The 20,034-nt window shown below is 47.5% G+C and overlaps 9 protein-coding genes and 1 non-coding gene across 10 annotated transcripts; 4 read left to right on the forward strand and 6 right to left on the reverse strand.

The window, feature by feature from the left end:
- Positions 1-250: 250 nt before the first annotated feature.
- ASPWEDRAFT_172654 (peroxidase family protein) lies at positions 251-1,903 on the reverse strand (the record flags this gene model as incomplete). Its single annotated transcript, XM_040830952.1, has 7 exons — positions 251-581; positions 645-819; positions 871-1,191; positions 1,255-1,404; positions 1,457-1,487; positions 1,539-1,657; positions 1,711-1,903. 7 exons carry the CDS (start codon positions 1,901-1,903, stop codon positions 251-253), a joined length of 1,320 nt encoding a protein of 439 aa, XP_040689541.1.
- A 2,035-nt stretch (positions 1,904-3,938) lies between these two features.
- On the forward strand, positions 3,939-9,473 carry ASPWEDRAFT_51804 (uncharacterized protein; the record flags this gene model as incomplete). The annotated part of the gene is made up of 11 exons (XM_040837655.1): positions 3,939-4,040; positions 4,091-4,226; positions 4,276-4,460; positions 4,514-4,550; positions 4,610-4,677; positions 4,738-5,120; positions 5,179-5,246; positions 5,303-5,496; positions 5,882-5,885; positions 7,507-7,873; positions 7,934-9,473. The coding sequence occupies 11 exons, from the start codon at positions 3,939-3,941 to the stop codon at positions 9,471-9,473; spliced, it is 3,084 nt and encodes a 1,027-aa protein (XP_040689542.1).
- Positions 9,474-9,878: 405 nt separating this feature from the next.
- ASPWEDRAFT_172657 (uncharacterized protein) lies at positions 9,879-11,442 on the reverse strand (the record flags this gene model as incomplete). Its single annotated transcript, XM_040830953.1, has 2 exons — positions 9,879-10,095; positions 11,057-11,442. 2 exons carry the CDS (start codon positions 11,440-11,442, stop codon positions 9,879-9,881), a joined length of 603 nt encoding a protein of 200 aa, XP_040689543.1.
- Positions 11,443-11,709: 267 nt separating this feature from the next.
- ASPWEDRAFT_41101 (uncharacterized protein) lies at positions 11,710-12,425 on the forward strand. The gene has a single exon (XM_040835472.1). The coding sequence runs from the start codon at positions 11,837-11,839 to the stop codon at positions 12,059-12,061; it is 225 nt and encodes a 74-aa protein (XP_040689544.1). The 5' UTR covers positions 11,710-11,836; the 3' UTR covers positions 12,062-12,425.
- Positions 12,426-13,342: 917 nt separating this feature from the next.
- Positions 13,343-13,448, reverse strand: ASPWEDRAFT_t132. The gene has a single exon. It is a non-coding gene; the product is annotated as a tRNA-Pro (tRNA).
- A 171-nt stretch (positions 13,449-13,619) lies between these two features.
- Positions 13,620-14,931, reverse strand: ASPWEDRAFT_41102 (uncharacterized protein). Its single transcript, XM_040835473.1, has one exon. It carries the CDS (start codon positions 14,777-14,779, stop codon positions 13,844-13,846), a length of 936 nt encoding a protein of 311 aa, XP_040689545.1. The 5' UTR covers positions 14,780-14,931; the 3' UTR covers positions 13,620-13,843.
- A 359-nt stretch (positions 14,932-15,290) lies between these two features.
- ASPWEDRAFT_41103 (aromatic alcohol reductase) lies at positions 15,291-16,571 on the reverse strand. The gene is made up of 2 exons (XM_040835474.1): positions 16,493-16,571; positions 15,291-16,437 (listed from the first exon to the last, which is right to left on the reverse strand). Exons 1-2 carry the CDS (start codon positions 16,562-16,564, stop codon positions 15,511-15,513), a joined length of 999 nt encoding a protein of 332 aa, XP_040689546.1. The 5' UTR covers positions 16,565-16,571; the 3' UTR covers positions 15,291-15,510.
- A 621-nt stretch (positions 16,572-17,192) lies between these two features.
- ASPWEDRAFT_41105 (uncharacterized protein) lies at positions 17,193-17,553 on the forward strand. The gene has a single exon (XM_040835475.1). The coding sequence runs from the start codon at positions 17,314-17,316 to the stop codon at positions 17,509-17,511; it is 198 nt and encodes a 65-aa protein (XP_040689547.1). The 5' UTR covers positions 17,193-17,313; the 3' UTR covers positions 17,512-17,553.
- A 771-nt stretch (positions 17,554-18,324) lies between these two features.
- On the forward strand, positions 18,325-19,516 carry ASPWEDRAFT_740924 (uncharacterized protein). Its single transcript, XM_040839435.1, has 4 exons — positions 18,325-18,649; positions 18,696-18,751; positions 18,801-18,860; positions 18,908-19,516. The coding sequence occupies exons 1-4, from the start codon at positions 18,360-18,362 to the stop codon at positions 19,252-19,254; spliced, it is 753 nt and encodes a 250-aa protein (XP_040689548.1). The 5' UTR covers positions 18,325-18,359; the 3' UTR covers positions 19,255-19,516.
- Positions 19,287-20,006, reverse strand: ASPWEDRAFT_69141 (uncharacterized protein; the record flags this gene model as incomplete). The annotated part of the gene is made up of 2 exons (XM_040839019.1): positions 19,287-19,510; positions 19,570-20,006. The coding sequence occupies one exon, from the start codon at positions 20,004-20,006 to the stop codon at positions 19,587-19,589; it is 420 nt and encodes a 139-aa protein (XP_040689549.1). The 3' UTR covers positions 19,287-19,510; positions 19,570-19,586.
- Between the last annotated feature and the right edge of the window lie 28 nt (positions 20,007-20,034).

The following is a 20,034-nucleotide window of genomic DNA, read 5'->3' on the forward strand; positions in this document are numbered from 1 at the left end:
ATTTATACTGTGTGTCGGAAATCTGTCCAATGAATTCCGCCTTGGAATCCTTCACGCGGATGCAAAAGCGGGATTTAGACCAGACGAGGTTACTTTGACCATTATTTCCCTCCTGATAGGGAGTGCAGTACAGGAATGTCCACAGGCGTATCGATTAAATGATCTAAGGTAAAAACGCCTTTCAGAGGGAATAGAAAGACAACAACTCCATCATCCTCACCGGCGTGGTCCAATTTGGCCCACAGGCCAGCTAAAAAGCACCGCCGCTCTTCATCGCACCGGGGAAATCATTCTGCATCGCCTCCCAGAAAGGCTTGCCGCCCATTTGCAGATCTTTGAACGCCGGACAAGTGACATTCAGCAAAGGCACGGAGAGTGTATTCGTGATAAATTCCAGCGGCTCTGCGAGGGTCTTGAAAAGTCCAGATAGCGCATTAGGACCGGCGAATTTCAGCACCTCGAAGGCCAAGCACAACAGATTGTTACCCTCGAGCAGGTTGCCCAGGTTGAAGATACCGCCTGTCATATTTCCGAGATCAACGCCAGCGAAACTGTTCACGGTTCCTGTGTTGCCTCCAATGCTGCGATTGCATAACCATCAGAAACCGAATCGGAAAAGATGGAAACCAACAAAGAGATCTCACCTTCCGAGCTCGGGATACTTCGACAGCCAGTCGATTATAACCAGGTTCAATTGGACAAGACCAAAGTCGACTGGAGTCTTGTACCAGTTGTCTGGGATTCGCTCCCATCCTTCCCTGTAGGTGAGGTTACCTTCCTCTCCATAAATTCCGTGGAAGTTCCGAATATGCTCCTTGGCTACAAATGGTTAGTGTGTTCACGCGTCGAGCAATCCTCTCATCTACTTACTCAGGACGCCGTCAGGCTGTTCTCGAGAATGATTCCGGAACAACCGCCCGGAGAAGATATACCCTGCGTTGCGCGCAATCAGGCCGGTCACAGGGCCGTAGTAGAAGTTCGGATTGCTCTGGACGGTCTCGTCGAAACGTAACTTGGCGCGCTTTGCCATGAGGTCCATGTCGAACGTGCCGTCAGTGGACATGTTGTACCATGACATGAACTTGTCCATGTTCAGTTTGTGGTTATTGCCCGTGACGTAAAGGTCGTCGCGAGTGTTGGAGGAGTCCGACTCGATGAAGTTGTGAGAGCCGATGAGGCCCTGGGGATCGCCTGCAGTCATTAGAGTAAGGGGGATGTCATGGGAGGCCAGGGTATTTTAGAGGGTCCACGCACCCAGCAGTCCTCCTAGGTTACCCAGCAGGTTGTTGACGCCAATGTCGCGACCTCCGATGGAGAAGCTTGGGTCCAGAGACAGTGGGTTCCCAGTCCAAACCGTGCCCATGAGGGCGAGGATAGTGGCAAGGTCAACGCCCATACCGTACACTAGAAGCTTTAGCAGTTAATCTCATCCTGGATTGAGTGCTCTCAAGCATACCTTTGTTGATGGCCGTGATCGCATCCCCGAACTGTCTCTTGTCAGCATGAAGACTAAAGCGACTGAACTACAATTTCCCCACCGAAACCACGCCGTTACGTGGGATATAGCCATGGTTTGCCAGCGCATTCAAGCCCGGGCAAGGACCTCGTTGGTCGCCTTTTTCGAAATCCGGAGGTTGAAATGCGTGCTCCCGAGTGACTAAGTATTGCAATGTTAGTGAACCCGCCGTGGAGGCAGATTTCGAGGCCTACCATCAACCGGCGACTTCATCGAATCCACAAGAAACCGTTTCTCGTGTCCTGACACGCCCTGGTGATGACCATTGGCGTATGGGCATCTCTTGTGCATGGCCGCATGATTCGAATGGCCATGGTCTGGAAACCCTGCAACAAGAGGGGCAGCAGCCAGGGGCCAGATCCACAGTGCTGTGGTAGAAATACGCATGCTGAATGAGTGGCTTTGGTCGGGAAAACAAAAGATCAAAAAAAGAAAAGAGCTTTATATGCGCATAACGAGGGAAGTTAGAGTAGTATTAACCTCTACAAGCACCGAGGTGAATATTACTGGGAATAGAAACCGAGGTTCTGGGACCATTATCATATAGAACTATTCTAAGTGATCCACAAACCCCCCCCCTTTTGCCAGCCGTGAATGGCTACTTGTAGTTATGGAGAAGTGCTGATTAATTACTTCACAGTGAGAGGATCATCGCCACGAATGTGGCAGACTTATTCAGTTACATCTCAGTTTCTTCACGTCTTTCAACTGTTCAAGACCCTTACCTCGCCCCATTCTGTCTATCTGCGCTGAGCATTTGGGCAGTGCTTATGTCTCAAGCCCCTCTTAGCGCTATTATAACTGTGGCTATAGGATCTTAATAATATTCCATTCATCCTTGTGTTATCATCATGTTCACCTTGGCCATCTTTATAGGGTAATAACCCTTCTTTCTGTGCGTGCCCTATCCCGAAAGGGTAGGTAGCTTAGCTGAGGCATGAGCTTACCATCCACTTCATTCTATATCTAAGCTAGATAGTTGAAGTCCACACTGTTTATTGGCTTAAATCCGTCCCCTAGTGCCCCACACCGTGTGTGATCGACTAGGAAATACCCACAACTTCTTTTTTGGGGGCCCTCGATGCCCCCCTGCCGTAGCATGCCAATTTCAAAAAGAGGTCACATGGTGGTAACTTGTGCCAGTGGCGAGATGCAGCCGGCCCCAGACGGTATATGACCCCTGACTAAATTCCTCATAGCTGTTTTTGCCTGAATTTTGACAGGGTAGCTCGGTCAAAATCCGGTCTTGACGCTACTAGAGCATGATCAGCCCAACGTGAATGGGCCTAGTCTTGCATAATCTCTCTAAGTGTTAGTGGAGCTAGCTTCGTTTCAAGTTGAGAAAATGATTTATCATTGCAAGCCCATTGGCCATTCGGCAGTAGTGCAAATAGGCTTAAGGTTTGACAGCTTTGGGCTGGTGAGACAGCCTAGTGAACCCAAATCCACAGTGCGGGAGATACGGCCCAAGTCTAAGGGCGGACTCCGAACGTTCCGACTCCATCTAAGTGCGCTACACAGCACTAAAAATGTTGGAATTTGGCGATAGCAGGCTCTGAATTGCCCCTAACAGTATGCCGGTGCAGACAACTGCCGTCTTGACAGGGGCTTCGCCAAATGGAGAGGATTCCCAGAAAACCCAACCACTATCCAGGCATTCTTCTACCTTGAAAAGGGGCGTGCAATTCACCAGCTCGTATAGAATTGGTGATCGAACCCTAGTGCTAGCTAGCTGGCGCCCTTACTTTGGGTCGAGTTACGAGTTGTCGGAATATAGCAAGAACCAAGATTGGACGGTTGACTGCAGGGTCTCTTGGTGTTCCATTATGCACCTGATGGCTATTAACCGGTCTGTCATAGCCCTCAGGGCTCCACACGTACCTTAAACTTGATTAAATAATAATAATAATAATAATAATAGGGCGCCGCTATTCGAAATGCCGATTGTGGATAGGACTCCCCAACGTCTACCGGCACTGGGTCCTCTCGGCATACTAGAGGCGTGGCGCCCAGAGTAGTTAGGGGCTCATTTCGACTGATGAGACTATTTCTGGGATTTGATAGGGCTTGCGATTACGGGGAACCGGAAAGCTATCGCTGCAAAATGCACATCCTAATAGACACTCAGCCTAGTGGTTTGAAAACGATGTGAAGGAGAGCCAGCCTAGTTTATTTTTCTAGTTCTGGACTCTCCAAAAGTAGACTCACAACAGCTGCTTTCAGAGAGAAGTTACAGACCAAATAGGGGATTTTTAAGTATTGAGTACCCAATGTAAAAGGTGCGCCCGAACCTTCGATGCCGATTACGCGCGGATTATGGACTTTGCGAGGATTGGATCTTGATATTCCTGATCATATTCAATCCCGCCCGCCACACACCAGCAACTGCTGTGCTTCTTGATTCTTACTACGGCCCATCAAGATGCGTGTGTTAGGTGCAGCGGCGCTGGGCATCGCCCTGCTGTCAACGACTATAATGGCTGCCAGTGTGAAAGAGCTGGAGGCGTTGTTGCCCAAATGTGCGGTAGGCGATATGATCACTACCCTGGGGCTGCGAGTACTGACCCTGTACAGCTGAAATGCATGGCTGTCACTATACCGAAATCGTCCTGTACCCTCACAGACCAGACGTGCCAGTGTACGGATACAACCTACACCGCTCTTTTGCAGGAATGTGTGGTGTCTAGCTGCACCATCAAAGAATCGTTAAGTATGTTGCAAGTACTGTCTTCTCAAAGATAGAGTCACTGATTTGATAGCTACGAAAAATGTCACAACCACTGCGTGCGGAGCTCCGGTACGAGATAGAACCAAGGCTGTTTCATATGCAGGAGTCATCGGTCTCGTCATCGCATGTATCGCATTTGTTCTCCGGATAGTCGCGAGGTTTAAGTGCCTTGGTGGTACGTTCGGGATGGACGATTTGACAATGGGATTGACCATGGTACATACCCAAGACTCTAAAACTAATATTTAAACATACTGAACAAATTACAGTGTCTGGTGATACCTCTTTCAGCACTATCAGTTGTCTGTATGAACTTCCGTGGGTTATGATAAATATGTTGCATTTTCCCTGACAACCTCATACAGTGGCCGACACGGGCTTGGGCAGAGATATGTGGACTCTTCCTTTTACAAACGTTACCCAGGTTCTATACGTTAGTTTCCCATGTTGCCCCGGCGTCCGTGGTAAAGCTGACCTTCTTGGCAACCCCAAGATTTACTTTTGGGATGAGTTGCTGTATCTCAGCATCCTACCGATGACCAAGATCTCGATCTGTTGTTTCTACCTTCGTATCTTCCCCGCCAGAAACTTCCGAACTCTGACTTATATTGTCATCGGCCTCAACATCGCATATTTACTTGCCTTTGTCTTGATTTCGGTCTTCCAGTGTCGACCAATTCAAGGCGCATGGCTTCGCTGGGACGGAGAGGGAAATTACAAGTGCAACCATATTAACGCGCAGGGGTGGGCATCGGCAATCATCAACATGGTCCTTGACCTCATTGTCATGATTCTACCGCTGAAACAGCTTTACAATCTCAATCTTTCCATCAAGAAGAAGACTTTTGTCATGTGCATGTTTAGCTTCGGTATCTTGTACGTATTCTTGGGACCAACTCAATGGCTGGTATCGCTAACTAGGAACCTTGAACAGCGTCACTGTTGTGAGTATTCTGCGCCTGGATTCGCTCATCAAGTTTGCCTCCACGGACAATGTGACGTGTAAGTGGTGGTTGAAATATTCATGACTGAAAGTTGACTCACAATTCATTTATCAGGGGACTACGTGACAGTTGGATACTGGAGTACGATTGAATGCCATGTGGGCGTCATCTGTGCCTGTTTACCCGCCATTCGATTCTTGCTGCGCAAGGCAGCACCGAAGCTGTTCGGCGGTACCAGCGTCAATCAATCCTTCGGAGTGAACTCAACATCTCGGGGGACAGGATCTCGACTGGAAGGGGCGATTCATGTCAGGAGCAAGCATGATGACCAAGATTTCCTGCCGCTTGTTGATATGGATCACTCCAGTCAGACTGAGCTGCACCGGACCGGAAGGGGTAGATAAAAGAAAAGAGATGATTTATTGGCAGTGGGAAGGAGCACAATTCTCTGTTTTCTTGTTTTGTATTACTTGTATTTTTAATTCTTGTAAATAGCGGCCGACCAGTTCTATCTGTGGACCCTTGTAATCTTTCCAGTTTCTTTTGTTCAAAATTCGATCATCTCAAACAGGTCTTCATTTGAGTGAGTTATGGCGTGGTAATAAAAGGGTTTGAACTCCAGTCTACTAGTTGCGAGGGAAGGGCTTGGAAGCTACTCGTGCGAATACATCGATTATTCTAGTACGGATGAAGAAAGGTCAGTTAGGCATTGGCATTCTGAAGGAAAATGGGTAAACACAAGTTCAAACCTTCATTTCTTTCTGGGAATTCAAACCAGAAACAGCCCCTGACTTATCAGTACTGGTGCCTTGTCCATACTCGGGAGTCAACCCACTCGCTTGCATCATACGCCTCTGTCTCCAGAAGGGCATACCCATCCGGCAGGTAGAGAGTGCAAAACATGCTTACACTGTAAACTCTCTGCTCAGTCCGCTAAGCCTTCCCATTTAGACTTGAAGGCTAGTTAGAGGACGGGTCCAAATGGGTTCGGTTCATATCAGTTTTCCATTCGGTACTTGATAGCTGCATCCAGTTTGAATGGCTAGGCATAACGTGCCGCATCGTAGAGTGGCATCAACCAGCTTTTGTGTCACTGGCCTCTTCTGCAGCCATCGCCTTGGCTGATCAGGGCTGTCAGGGAGACACACAGTTGGACCTTTAAAATTGCTTCTCTAGGTCAAGTTTCGACTCGCCATTACTTTTCTACCGTCAGGGGTACTAACATTCATTGAGCAGTAAACGGGCCACTGAAGCCAGTCTCGTTTTCCTGCAGTTCTGGCTAGAAAATGGAAATCTCTCGAAAAAGTACGTGTACAAGAATGCACTACTGGCTGCTTAGGATGGTCCACATCGCGCCCAGCCGGCGCTTAACCTGGTCTCTGATCCCGCACGTAATTCGGTCGAAATTGCACAGGGTTTGATCTTCAATCCTTCCTCAATCCGCATTGTTTGCTTGTATTGGAATCCTATGTCTTGGCAAGAGCACATATGCAGGACACATCTCCGTCCGAGCATCATTCGAGTCAACGGACATGGGAAATGCGCATTCCGTATTGTCATCCCGAAAGTGGGTCATAATAGGATGTGTTATACCCCAGAAAGGAATCTCCGGACTAACAACTTTGTGGCTTGCAACGATTTCTGTGTGGACCACAAGCGAATCTTAGTTAGGGGACCCGCTAGCAGGTGGACTCTTTGTCGGTATACGAGGCGCTGTATCCACAAAATGGGGCTCCTCTGTCATGGCTCAATTAGTGCTTGTAGACGGTTGGCCAGATAGGTTGGCAGAGTCGGACTCCCTATTACTGTCTTTGAGGAGACAGGACTGATGGACCACCTGAGTTCCCCTTAATGTTAGCAAGGACTTTTGGTCAATTATGTGTTAAGCAAAGACGGGCTCCCCGGTAAATATCTTTGTCGATCACCGTTTTTCCATTCCCGTTTTGGGATAACCCGAAAACATCCATCAGAATGCTCCTGGAGACTGTGGAAAACACCCGTATTAAAGAGGCATATAATGGTACCTTATCTTCTGAACAGATGAAGGGTTGCCTGGTTTGATATTCATCTGTCGAGGTGAAAAAGTCGCTCTTTTTCTCTTGTTGGCCTGTTTGCCTTTCTTGCGTGTTTGTCTTTCAGCAACCATGCATCTCTCTACGGTGCTTGGGTCACTGTCCGCTCTTTCTTTGGCTCTCGCATCGTACGTACAATTCACCAATGATCCTCTGACATTTGTCTTGTTACTGCGAAAGCGGCAACTAATCTAGGATGTAGCAGTCACGGTGCGGGACATGGACATAATCATCATAAACGCGCAGATGCGACTGAATATGACTATGTCGTCGTTGGATCTGGTGCTGGGGGTGGTCCAGTGGCAGCGCGGCTGGCTATCGCCGGACACAAGGTTCTTCTCCTGGACGCAGGAGATGACCAAGGCAATGCCACCGTGCAGCAGGTGCCCGCCCTCCAACTCCAATCCACCGAGTACGAGCCGATGAGATGGGATTATTTCGTCCAGCATTATTCGAATCTCACCCGGCAGAAGGAGGACTCCAAGATGACCTACCGCACTTCTGCTGGAGATCTCCATGTTGGCCCCAATCCGCCGGGTGGCTCTGATCCTCTGGGTATCTTGTACCCTCGAGCTGGTACACTGGGAGGATGCACCTCTCATAACGCCATGATGTGAGTTGTACCTTAGCCGTCCGCTGCAGCTTACCTGTTCACTAATGAGTTCCTCAACAGCACCATCTATCCGTACGAACATGACTGGAATCATCTCGCCAGCATCACCGGCAATGACTCCTGGTCAGCCGATAACATGCGACAATATTTCGAGCGGCTGGAGAAGAATCGATATCTGCCCAGCAGCGTGGCCGGCCATGGATTGGATGGCTGGCTTATGACGAGCTTGACTGACTTGAGACTGGTCATCGAGGATCAAAAGCTCCTCTCCTTGATCCTCGCCGCCGCGACGGCCGCGGGTAAATCCCTCCTGGAAAAGGTCATCACCACCGTCACCGGCCTGGGCGAAGTGCTCCTGCGTGATCTCAACAGCCCTTCCCCGACCCGTGATTACGAGACAGGTCCATACCAGGTGCCTCTCGCTGTGGAGCTTCCAGAACACAGACGGACGGGTCCTCGCGATTTCATTTTGAACACGGCCAACGCAGTGAACTCGGATGGATCGCGCAAGTACCACCTCGACATGCAGCTGAACACGCTTGTGTCCAAGATTCAATTTGATACCTCCGGAGTCAGGCCAAGGGCCTCCGGAGTTGAGTATCTCACCGGTCAAAGCCTCTACCGTGCAGACCCTCGGGCCTCCCTCACGTCTTCCTTGGGCACACCAGGCAGCGTGAAGGCTTCCCGGGAAGTGATTCTGGCTGCTGGCTCATTCAACACCCCCCAACTCCTGAAGCTCAGCGGAATCGGTCCCCAGGAAGAGCTGTCGAAGCACGGTATTGAAACGCTGGTCAACCTGCCGGGTGTTGGCTCCAATCTGCAGGACCGTTACGAGACGGGCGTCATCGGCGAGTCGCCCACTAACTTCGTTCTCACCGAGAAGTGCACCTTCCTATACAGTAGCCCCGACCCTTGCCTGGAGCAATGGAAGAATGGTACCCTGTTCAAGGGCACTTACACGACTAATGGTATCGCTATTGCCGTCACCCGCAAGTCGTCCACCGCCGACGACACACCAGACCTCCTTGTCTCTGGCGCGCCTGTCAAATTCCCCGGCTATTACCCCAACTACTCGTACGAGGGCCTGAAAGAGTCCAACCACTGGACCTGGATCACCCTGAAGGCCCAGAGCCGTAACAACGCTGGGTCTGTTGAGCTGCGCTCGACCAACCCTCGCGATACCCCGGTCATCACCTTCAACTCCTTCGACACCGGAACGACAACGGACGGTGCCGACGAGAAGGACCTGCAGGCCGTCCACGACGCCATGGAATTCTCGCGCACGATCTTCCGCGATCTGGTGCCGCTGGATGGCGGGTTTACGGAGATCTGGCCAGGCCCTAATGTCACGGCTGGCTCTGAGCTCAAGGACTTTATCAAGCGGGAGGCCTGGGGTCACCATGCTTGCTGCACGGCGCCCATCGGCGAAGACTCTGACCCCAAGGCGGTTCTTGACTCGGACTTCCGGGTCCGTGGTGTAAAGGGGCTGAGAGTCGTGGATGCGTCAGTCTTCCCCAAGATTCCGGGATACTATATTGCCCTACCTATTTACATGATCAGTGAGAAGGCCGCAGAAGTGATTATTGCCGATGCTGCATAAACACACGTCCGCTGGAACTGAGACTTCGCCTTCTAATGTAGGTGGTGTGGCATGTCAGGAACTTCACTGGTTGCTTTTCGCTTCGAGGTCCATGAGTGACTCTATTTTTCTTCGTCGCCAAGCTTGATACTCTGTACATACCTTGTAAAATAGAAATAATTTATTTTTTATGTATTCACTTGACAAATGTCTAGACACCGACATGTGAGTGAGAAAAAGTCAAGTAAGGACTTGGTCTCTTGATAAAGATCTAGTGAATCATGAGAATGAATTTATGCGCAAGTGATGCTTCAAATGATGGCCCCTATTTGGGGAAATCTGATTGTAAACTTTTGACACCCAAACATCGCTGTTATGTATTGAATCGATGATCTATCATGGATTTGACAATTCAGGAAATGGCGACTATATCCCCGGTACTTTGAAATCCTTCTGGCCCCATTTCTCTGTGACATCTCTCCTGGCTTTCCGAGCCTGGATAATCGGTTTGCGAGATTCCAGCTTACCCTGGACAATCAAGTTCCGGAATCGATCATCCAGGAGGTTGCCCTCGGGCTCGAGAAGGCGCAGCGAGTCTTGCAGCTCATCAGGTAGTACCACTTTTAGATGTTTCTCGGGGGCCCTAATTGAATGTTAGTGGGACTGCAACCAATGTCCGGAGTAATTTACCTATTAGGGCCTAAGGAGCCATTTCCTAGTACCCCTACACTCATGTAATATAGTATATAGGACTATGTCTTAGCAAACATACTATTTAGTATACTATCTAGGATGGTATATACTTTGGTATACTACTTATATACTAGTATTTAATATACTGTAAAGCACTGGGAGCTTAAGGTGCTTAGTAGATAGTAATTGAGATTATAAACTACCTTTATACTATGAGCAAGAATACTATATAATCAAATATATAGGTGGTATTAATTAGAATTAATTACTTACTATAGTCTTATTTAACTATAGTCACATTATATAGGAAACCTGCTAAGACCTCATCATGAAGTTACCATTAGATCACTGCCAGGTTCTGGGATGTGACAATGGAAGAAAATCTTTATGAATTCTGGTTACTTATAGCGGGTTGCTGCAGTATCAATAATTAGCAAATCCTATAACTGTATTGTGGGGCAGTAGATATCAAGTTGGCTGCTCTGGAAGACCTAACGTGGCAGGGCCATTCCCATGGAAGCTACCCATCTTGTTCTGAATATCGTATATGACATCTGTCATACTCGTAGCTAGACCACCATTTGCATGAAAGGAGAAATCGCCATAAGGTCCAGCCCGGAAGGTCACATTTCCATAATATAGCCCACAAACTTGAGCCTTAAAGTTTATCACCAAGGAACCAGAATCGCCTGGCAATCCGAACAATTCGAGTCTTCTTTCTCGCCTCGGCCCTGTGGCTCAGTATGATGAACTCCTTGGCCATTCTCCTTGTAAGTGTGGTCCCACCAGAAAAAGAGACAGCATGGTCCACTTTGAGCCTAATCTGCCGTTGGCCAGTTCCAAGAGGGAATCAAGAGCCTCACTATACACCTCTACCACAGGGTGATCGGAAGAAATCGGGAACAACGAACTGATCGAAATCCATGACCTCGACGTCCACATTGTAATCGTGTGTTGTATTCAGAAATGCATTGATCTCCTCCCTGGCTGCATCGAAATTCTCAGATGCAACACCCCGGAATCCAACTGTCACGACGAGGCGTTCGATATCTCCACCGGGATAGCTTGGCTTACTCTTCTGGGCCACATTTAAACTGAAATTCGGTGGAAGTCCATGAGATGCTAAAATGTCTCCAGTTTCTTGTCGGCGCAAGGCAATCGGCAGTCCAGCATCATTTGGCGCTAGATTACGCTTCAATGGACACGGGAGAGGGTCAGGAGCTGTTGCTGACCTGAAGGGATCTGTCTGGTAAATATAGGCTTCTATGGAGGGATGGTCATCAGTGTCATTGTACATTTTTCATCCCTGGCTGCTGATGGGATAATAGAAATTAGGCTGCAGTCGAGAAAATATTCTCCAGATTGACGTAGCGATGACCGGCATATATCAGAAAGTATCAGACAATATCCCGAAGCAACCTTGACAACAAGTCAACTACTTAAAAAAATGGTTCTTTTTACGAGGACATGGTATGATCTGTACGTCTGATGTGGACTCGAATTAAGAGGCCAGAATATTTGGTCAGGTACCGTCAGAGCGAGTACGTTCTGATCAACTCAACCCCACTCATTGTATTCTAACCTGCCTAGTATACAAAACTTCAAATGGCATTCAACTGTCTGGGATCGACCAGAACAGCCTCGACGATCAACTGCTCATTCCCATGAATCAAGATGCAACCTTGGAAACAATGGGTAATGAATATATCCGTTTTGAAAATATCTATAGTGGAAACAGGCAGCCAGATGCGTTTATGTTTCATGCTGCGTGCTGGGACCTTTTCATGAAGCATTTTGTCTCTGGGGAGCTCAAAATCGATCGGCTGTTTCAATTTTGCACGGCAGATACAGATTGGGCGCATGGCGATGGTCTGCTACATGGTCTGTATTCCATGGAATTGGCTAACGGTGTATAGAGGATGAAACTCCCCTGGATAAAATGGACCTGACAAAGGTACCAACTCATAGACAGTTGACGAGGAACGCGAAAAGACGCCCAGTGAATAGAAGGACATGTTATGTGGTCGAAATGCAACCGACTGTTTCCATGGGCTTCCACCAGAAATCAGGCACGACATAGTAGTCTTGTTAGCGACAGCCGACTTTCTCAATTTGCGCTTTGCCTCTCGGGCGATGGCTATCGTCTTTGATAGTAACAGCTTTTGGAAAACAAAGTTCCGCGTGAATGGAGAGCTCGGATTCCTAAGCTACCTGTTACAAACCCAGAATGGCAATCAAAAAGAGACGAGATATAATCTGCGGACTGGCAACTGATCTACCACTCCACAAATGGGATCAGGGTCGGAGGCCCCCAGCTCCAGAATCGAATTGCCATTTGGAAAACTCACCCACTACTTTGGGGTGCGTGTCTGATGACACGGAGTAGTGATTCCTATCTGCCAGATCAGCCAGACACTGCTATGCCGTCGAATATCACCTGGGAGGACATCCCAGTACCGGAAGAAATACAGGAATGTACAACTCGACTCTTCACACAGACAGTTTCCATACCACCCTCGTTTCACCAGATAGATGTCTTTTTTCTCCAAGGAGAAGACACGACTTGCGTTATCGGCATGGAGTTTGTTTGCAGAGATCAACCAAACGCCAGCATTGGGTATAAGATACCCGGTGGAAATACGAGTGCATATAACCTCGTTAAAAGGAATTGAAGTAGCCATCGGAGATTTTGGGGTTAATGCTATTCGGTTTATTTCTTCCTGATGCATCTGAGTCGGAGTGGCTGGGTAAGTCGGATGGTGCTATTATATCAAATTTCAACTCAAAGGGGGGGTATTCAGGCACTGAAGATGGATTTTGATGTGAGTTTCATGCCTTTTGCTGGTTGTCCTGACTGACATTGAGTAGGTATACAAGATGATTTCACTCGCGGTAGGGTCGTGTGAGAATATATAAAAGAGACAATGGTGGCATCCAAATTCTTGTGATAATATCGGCATTTTTGTTGTGTCTTTTGCCCGGTATCCTCTAGACTAAGGCCGAGTGTTGATATCTCTATACAGTCAGGCTAGCTAGATACGGGTGTTAAAAACAGGATTGTTTGTGCAGGTCACGGGAATCACTCACCCACCGTCAGTCAGTCCATCCTTCCTCCCCATTAATTGTTTCGTCGCTTGCCATTGAGCCGGAGACAGACATCGAAAGATAATAAGAATACAAAAAAGAAAAAAAGAACAGGCCCGAGCCGCGGATCGAACGCGGGACCTCTCGCAGATATGCTTGGGTTGTTAGAACTCGTTGAGTTCTCCCTAAGCGAGAATCATACCACTAGACCACCCGGGCTGTAATCACGTGGAAGCCCAGTCATTTTTGTGGCACTTGAAGGGGTTCTTACAGTCAACAGAGTACAGCAGATTCGGTTTTTGTCGCGATCAATGTGGCAGAGCCTTACTTCCTTAGATACTATGCTTAACTCTTAAGTTATAATTCTCTTATAATTCTCTGCTAACTATAGCTACTCTGAGATTTTATTATTTATATCTTTTCTATAAACCGTGTTGGATCATGTATGATGGTTCAATCATACAAAAATCGTCGGGTCATGTCCAAAATATATTGTGCACACCCAGACAGCCCATATTGCAGTCAATATCACAACTTAACATACAGGGCCTTCTGCCACTTGTAAGGACTCAATTGTAAGTACTAAATGATGAGCAGCTAATTATTTCCTCTACCTAGTTTGCTTCTGCTCTCTCGAATGATGCGACACATTCAAGTGCAAACCCAAAGCACCGCATATACCATCCCCGAGACCAGAAGCTGAGTTCAAGGCTATGCGGGGCGCCTGGTATGATGCTCGTATCCACGCGAGCACTGGACGAAAATGCAGCCGCAAAGTCTCTTAAATGATCTGGTGATGGCATAAAAACGCAATCTCGCTCCCCTAGCGCAGTCATCACAGGCACAGCTATATTGGAGGCCCATTGGTGGCGCCAAAATGGGAACCATTTGGTTGCCATGCGACACTCGTCGATCGGCATCGGGTGATCCAGCAGCTTGCTATAGTTATACACCGATGGATGTACAGTTCCCAGGGGAATCATAGTTGAGTCTTTAATGGCGAGTGGGATGGATACTGATTTGGGTTCATCTTCAAGACACAGTGTCTGGTTCTCTTTCCGGATCCGAAACGCATTATCACTCCCAAATCCTGAGAGAATAATGCCGCTCAGAGGGTATGTATGGTGGTTTTCTGAGGCGTGGAGAGACGCAGCAACACAGCCACCCGGGGATCCAAGGGAGTGGCAGAGAAGGACGACAGCGGCACAATTATAAGGCACACCAAACCTCTGCCACAAAGAAGGGAGAATTTCACAATGTAGACACCTTCCCCATGCCTCGAAGAATGAAACTCCTTCAGGAAGGGGCAAAACGGTTGATGTGTTCTTGTAACAGGGTCGGTCGATGGCGATAAATGGCACACCCGTCATGGAGCTAACTGGGCCAGCCGATAGTGTACTGTTGACGTCAAAATACTGACTCGTGTAGCTACCTCCATGAAGGGCAACAATAAGAGGGGTTCGATGGCCTCGGTCTTGCGACAAAGTCGGAAGAGTATGGCGCCCAGAGACAATTCCTCCACTGGGGAGGCTGAGCTCGAAGTACTGCATGGAATGGATTATACAAAGTTATAGACAACTGTTTCGGTGAAGAAAAGAAAGAAAAACAGAATCGTGGTAGGTGAAACAGCCTGTGTCAGGTGACATTCCTCCTGAGTAGGGATCATAAATTTCGAAATCAGTTGTCAGTAAGGCTAGGCGCATTCATGTTCAGACCAGCCACCCCACCTTAGCTTCCGTGCCATACTTGGTTTCTGTGGATCTGGTCCTTGTATAACACGGACTTGAGCTGCAGGAAAGCGACATGGCCGAGATCGAGGAGGCATATCCGTTTGATCCTGGATTCCCGCATACATTCCTCAGTGGGACCATCATGCAGGGACCTGACGGCGAGCAGAAGGAGCCTATACACCGGGGCAGGTCTTGCTGATTCACACATTGGGCTCTACTGACTTTGACGATGGGCTTAACCCATTAATGATATGATCTTTGCTATTTAATTTTTATACTACTTTTCCGTTCAAAGAATCCCAAAGTAAATACGTACATCCCAGATGATCGCCTTGATTTAGAGATATAAATCCGTGAAGAATAATTGCTTGTACTAATAGATTTTATACTAATGCCTAGTATTAATTAGGACCGGTAGTTGCGTAAGGCTGAATTGCTCAGGTGTATAATTGGTTATCATTATGAGGGGAGATATGAAATTGCATGCTGTACATCACTCCTATACGAACTATTCCTTTGCCATATAGCCATCAAATCAAGGCGTTATATCCCTATTTCTCAGAGCCAAAAATCTCAACAGATCTCCGTGTTGCTTCATCAAGATCCTCCTTCGGCAATCCCAGTACAGCATTATGCGTACCAGGCGTTGTCTCATAATCTCCGTCCCCCCCTGGGAAGAAAATCCGACTGTACAGCTGCTTAATGAAACCAGTATATTGGCCACTCTGAAGCTCATCTCTGCCATCCCTCCACCTTTGAGCAGATGTTTCATTCGAGATCGTCCAATCCGCATCATCCGTTCCTGTCACCCGCTTCAGACTATCGAACATATCCCGCTGCGTCAAACGAAAGCTGGACACGTAGAGCGTAGAGTTTCTAAATTGAGAAAGAGTCTTAGAGCGATCACTCTCATCCTCCGGGAGCTCTTTCAGACTCAGCAGCTTTGCGAGACCGCGCCCGCACTGCGCATATGTCGAAGTATTGATAGCTACGTCCCCATCATCAATGATCGTGAAGTGCCGATTCTTGATGTCAAATCCATACGCATCTGGTGCGCCTAGTAAACTAAACTCGTACCAGAATCCAGTCGTATAAGCGATCCAAGAGCTGACGCCCAATGAGGAAATCTCCTCGGTGACGTTTGTCCAGTCAGCCCGGATGGGTAGGTCTTTGAGGAGGTTCTTTCGCTCAATGTCAGCGCCGTACCAGCTAGGCATCACATAAGGCACGCCCGCCTTGGCGGCTGCTCTGATAATCTTGCTCTGGGTTCCAGCCGGTGCGGTGACGGCCATAGTGATGATGAGAAACTGCTGGTCTTGAAGCGCATGGACCAAAGTTGCCTCGTCGTCGTAGTCCACTTCAACTTCGTGAACCCCTTTAGGGAGTGTGTTGCTGGATTTTCTGGTGATTGCTGTCAAGCGGTGCTTTCCAGTTTCCAGCAATGCCCGGACAAAGTATGAACCGATTTGACCACCAGCCTAGTGAGGGTCAATGAAGTGTTCGTTTAGTGTTTGAAGTCACAAGGAAACTCACTCCAACGATGGCAACGCGTTCGATCTGATTCGTGAAGCCATCTGGCTGGTCACGAGCGTACTTGGGGGCCATGACGAAGAATCTTTAATCAATTGATAGAACAACCGATGGATAGTCAGTCTATGGTGATAATTTAACAGACAGCTGAGAATGTATTTATACAGCCATTTGGCCCCCAGATTGATGAAACATCTAGACTTGTCAGGACGAATTTATTATGTCAGCTTGTTATCCCCGGTTCGCTTTCTTAAAACCCGACAGTCCGAGCCTATATTAGCAATACTACAGGGGTATATGCCTTAGAAATCAATAACGCGGCGTTGACTTGGCATTTTTCGATTTTAATCACAAGTGAAAGATTGAAGGGAAAAAAAATGACGGAGGAAAATTAATAGAGGTTTAGAGGTTCCTAGATATTCAAGCTCTACATTTTAAATCTACCAAGAAAGGAATTCCAGAAGCACTCGACGAGTGTCTTGAGCGTCCCATGCCCTGGTTCTTTGCGATCTCACATCATCTCAGTCAAATATACCAGTCAACAACTCCTTGCTCTCGCCATACCCCGCTCGTATCTCCGTTGGCGCGACCCGAAACCCAGTCAGAAGATATTTCACGACAGTTACACATTCCATGACGAGAAGCATGACGACAAGCGGACTAATTAACCCAGTGAGCACAATTCATTTTCCATGGTCTGGGTCGAATGCAGAGAGAAAGAAGTAGATTATTCGGACGATTAGGAATTGAACCGCGGCTAGTGTACCTTGGAGGATCTGTACGAAATATATATGTTAGTATACTTGACGTCTGACTGATATATAATGACTCTCACCTTGATACTGTCGAAAGAGATACGTTTTTTTACTTCTCCAGCGGTAGCCTTGGATGGCGACAAGGGATACAAAGAAAACGGCCACTATGGTGTATTCTACTACTTTATTATATGTCATATTTGTAATTGTTATGCTCCTGTGTTGCCATCGTGTAATTTTAAGGTCGTGGACTTGGTGCGCAACTAAAAGGAAATTTATGGCAACCACTGCAAGACTATATGTATCCAGCAGCTTTAAGCCTGGACGACAATTCAACCCCATTTAAGGGGCTCTGTGAATGCTTATATTCTGCCTGAATCAATTCTGAAGGGAGTGGAAATGGAAAATTTATAAAAATCGCTCTGTTTAGATTGGGATCTTCGGTTTAATGGCATTGCAATATTGAGACCTTCCGTTTTTAATATGTTGTTAATCTAATCTACAGCTTTGACATGACGTTAATTTCAGAGTGGAGCATTGATAGATGTAGTGATCTAATCTCGAATATGAGTTCGTTGAATATAATCAATGGATTTCCTTTTCGGTGTGTTTTTAAAAGTATAAATCCAGGACATATTGTCCCAGAAACAGACCCCGCCATGAAATCCCCTAATATAGTTCACTTGTGGATATACAGTCTGATTTGGAAATAAAGAACGACCTGAACTAATTCGATTGAATTACCCCAATCAGGGGCAGATCATCGACCCTGAAAACCCCAGTTGTCAGGCCTTTTAATCCCAGACACGCGCCCAGAAATCTCGGGGATTTTCCGCCAAAACCATGAATAATTGTTAGTCAAATGAGACGGCTTGATCGGATTAGACTAGATTAGCCGTTAGAAGCTGTCTCTGATGCTCCAGAATGGACTCCACTATGTACCCTTGTGGATCCTGAAACGACCCATCGTCGACTCCTGAAAACAAGGCTGTTACAGCCGATCCACGTAGGATACTTAAACAGCTCGTTCGCTATTAACTTCAGATTGTCAATTAATTATTCATTCTTCTCAGTATATTTCATTCTTTATCAGAGACTGGTTCTCAATATTCAACATGCGCTCGTTTTATGCTTTCGCTCCTTTGACCGTGGCGCTGCGCGCTGCTGCCATGTACGATGACTGGTACTTTGGCAACATGTTCACTCTCGGACCTACCAGCGACGATGTATACATCACCAAGGCTACCTACTCGCTCGTTCCCCCTCCTGTTCCTTGCGGCTCTGTCCAGGACAAGAGCGAGGCACCCTGGTTGTCTATCTGGGTTGGAGTGTCGGAGTCGATGTCCAGCCAGGCGGAGGATTTGTTCCAGCCGTTGCTGAACTGGTCGCCGGATCAGGAGTCACAGTATGTTCACTGATATCAGTATATTGAATGAAGCTGATTTGGATAGGGCTTGTCCGGCGACGAACAAGGAGTGGTGTGTTGCTACTAGCACCTATCACTTATGTATGTTTGATCCTACTTAAGATAAAGTATGATACTAACGATAGGTTAGCCGGCCAGGTTCAGCAGCCATACGTGACTGTCCCTAATGACTCTCAGCTCGACTTTACCAGTAGGTTCATACTCCCATGATAATAATCCCACCCACTAACAGTACAGTCACCGTCGACAACGAATCCGACAAAATCATCCAACAAGTCTCCATCAACGGCAAGGAAGTCTCCAAACAATCTGACGCCAAATCCATCAGCCCTAGATTCATTTATTCCAGCAACGAGTGCTACCTTGACGCCTGCGGTACCGTCAACAGCTACACCTGGTCCAACATGACCATTCACCTCAGTGGCGCGGACAAGAGCTTTGGTGACAGCCTTGCTCTGGACGAGGCTTCGAGCAGTGGCTTGAAGACCTCCGACAATGGAAAGACGTGGCATGTGGACTCGATTAAGATTGACAAGGATTACTTCTACGAAGATAAGGAGAAGAGGGAGTGTTCGTCTTCGTAAGAGTCTGGTTGATGTGGGATCATAAAAAAGGGCTGGCAGATAATTTAATATTGTATATTTAACAAGAATGGCTGGTCTATATGCATCCTTTTAAGCACAGATCGATATATACATCTTCAATCGCCGAAAGACAAATTTTGTGCATCGCTCTAGTAAAAGCTTAATCAAGCCAGGGAAGGTGCAAGAGATATGCGCAGTATATCTAAGCGTGATGCCTTTCTTGCAAAATGATATGGTTGAAGGTACTCATAGCAAACTATTGATGGTTAGTGATAAGACGATAGGTGATAATGGCTTGATTAAAGATTGACTCACCAGGGTCGAGTTGATGATCAATCCATGAAGTCGAAGCGAATAGCATCGAGATTATCACCAGAGTATATATCCGCTCTCAGCAGGATACCTTTACCAACGTCGACCTGACGCTTAGTACCCCCGTCGCCTCCACCCTGCAGTTCCTGTCCTTTGCTGCTTTTAATATATATGCTATCAACCATATCCCCTGAACCGACAACCATGGTTTCTATAGTCTCATCGTCATCAAAGAAGCGTGCAACATAATGGTTGTCCAACGAGGTCCCAAAACGCTGAATTTCACCACCCACCCATTTTAATTTGATCCCGGCAACGACCTGAGAACCATCTTGCCACCCCGTCGCGATTTCGATTATTTTTAATGTATTATTAGGGAACTCCGCCTGCGCCTTGCCAGCATGGCCGCCGTTTCCACCGAACCAGCGTGATAGAACCATCTTGTGCTATTTGTGTTCAAGAGGGGCG

This window comes from Aspergillus wentii (assembly GCF_001890725.1).
Source record: "Aspergillus wentii DTO 134E9 unplaced genomic scaffold ASPWEscaffold_4, whole genome shotgun sequence".
NCBI lineage: Eukaryota > Fungi > Ascomycota > Eurotiomycetes > Eurotiales > Aspergillaceae > Aspergillus > Aspergillus wentii.

Bases quoted from the DNA above. Each gene is read 5' to 3' on its own strand.
- ASPWEDRAFT_41101 (XM_040835472.1), top strand. From the start codon at position 11,837: ATGGGTAATGAATATATCCGTTTTGAAAATATCTATAGTGGAAACAGG.
- ASPWEDRAFT_41102 (XM_040835473.1), bottom strand. From the start codon at position 14,779: ATGCAGTACTTCGAGCTCAGCCTCCCCAGTGGAGGAATTGTCTCTGGG.
- ASPWEDRAFT_41103 (XM_040835474.1), bottom strand. From the start codon at position 16,564: ATGGCCCCCAAGTACGCTCGTGACCAGCCAGATGGCTTCACGAATCAG. The intron at 16,438-16,492 runs GTGAGTTTCCTT...GACCCTCACTAG, and splicing joins AACGCGTTGCCATCGTTGGA to GCTGGTGGTCAAATCGGTTC.
- ASPWEDRAFT_41105 (XM_040835475.1), top strand. From the start codon at position 17,314: ATGACTCTCACCTTGATACTGTCGAAAGAGATACGTTTTTTTACTTCT.
- ASPWEDRAFT_740924 (XM_040839435.1), top strand. From the start codon at position 18,360: ATGCGCTCGTTTTATGCTTTCGCTCCTTTGACCGTGGCGCTGCGCGCT. The intron at 18,752-18,800 runs GTATGTTTGATC...ACGATAGGTTAG, and splicing joins TACTAGCACCTATCACTTAT to CCGGCCAGGTTCAGCAGCCA. The intron at 18,861-18,907 runs GTAGGTTCATAC...CTAACAGTACAG, and splicing joins CTCTCAGCTCGACTTTACCA to TCACCGTCGACAACGAATCC.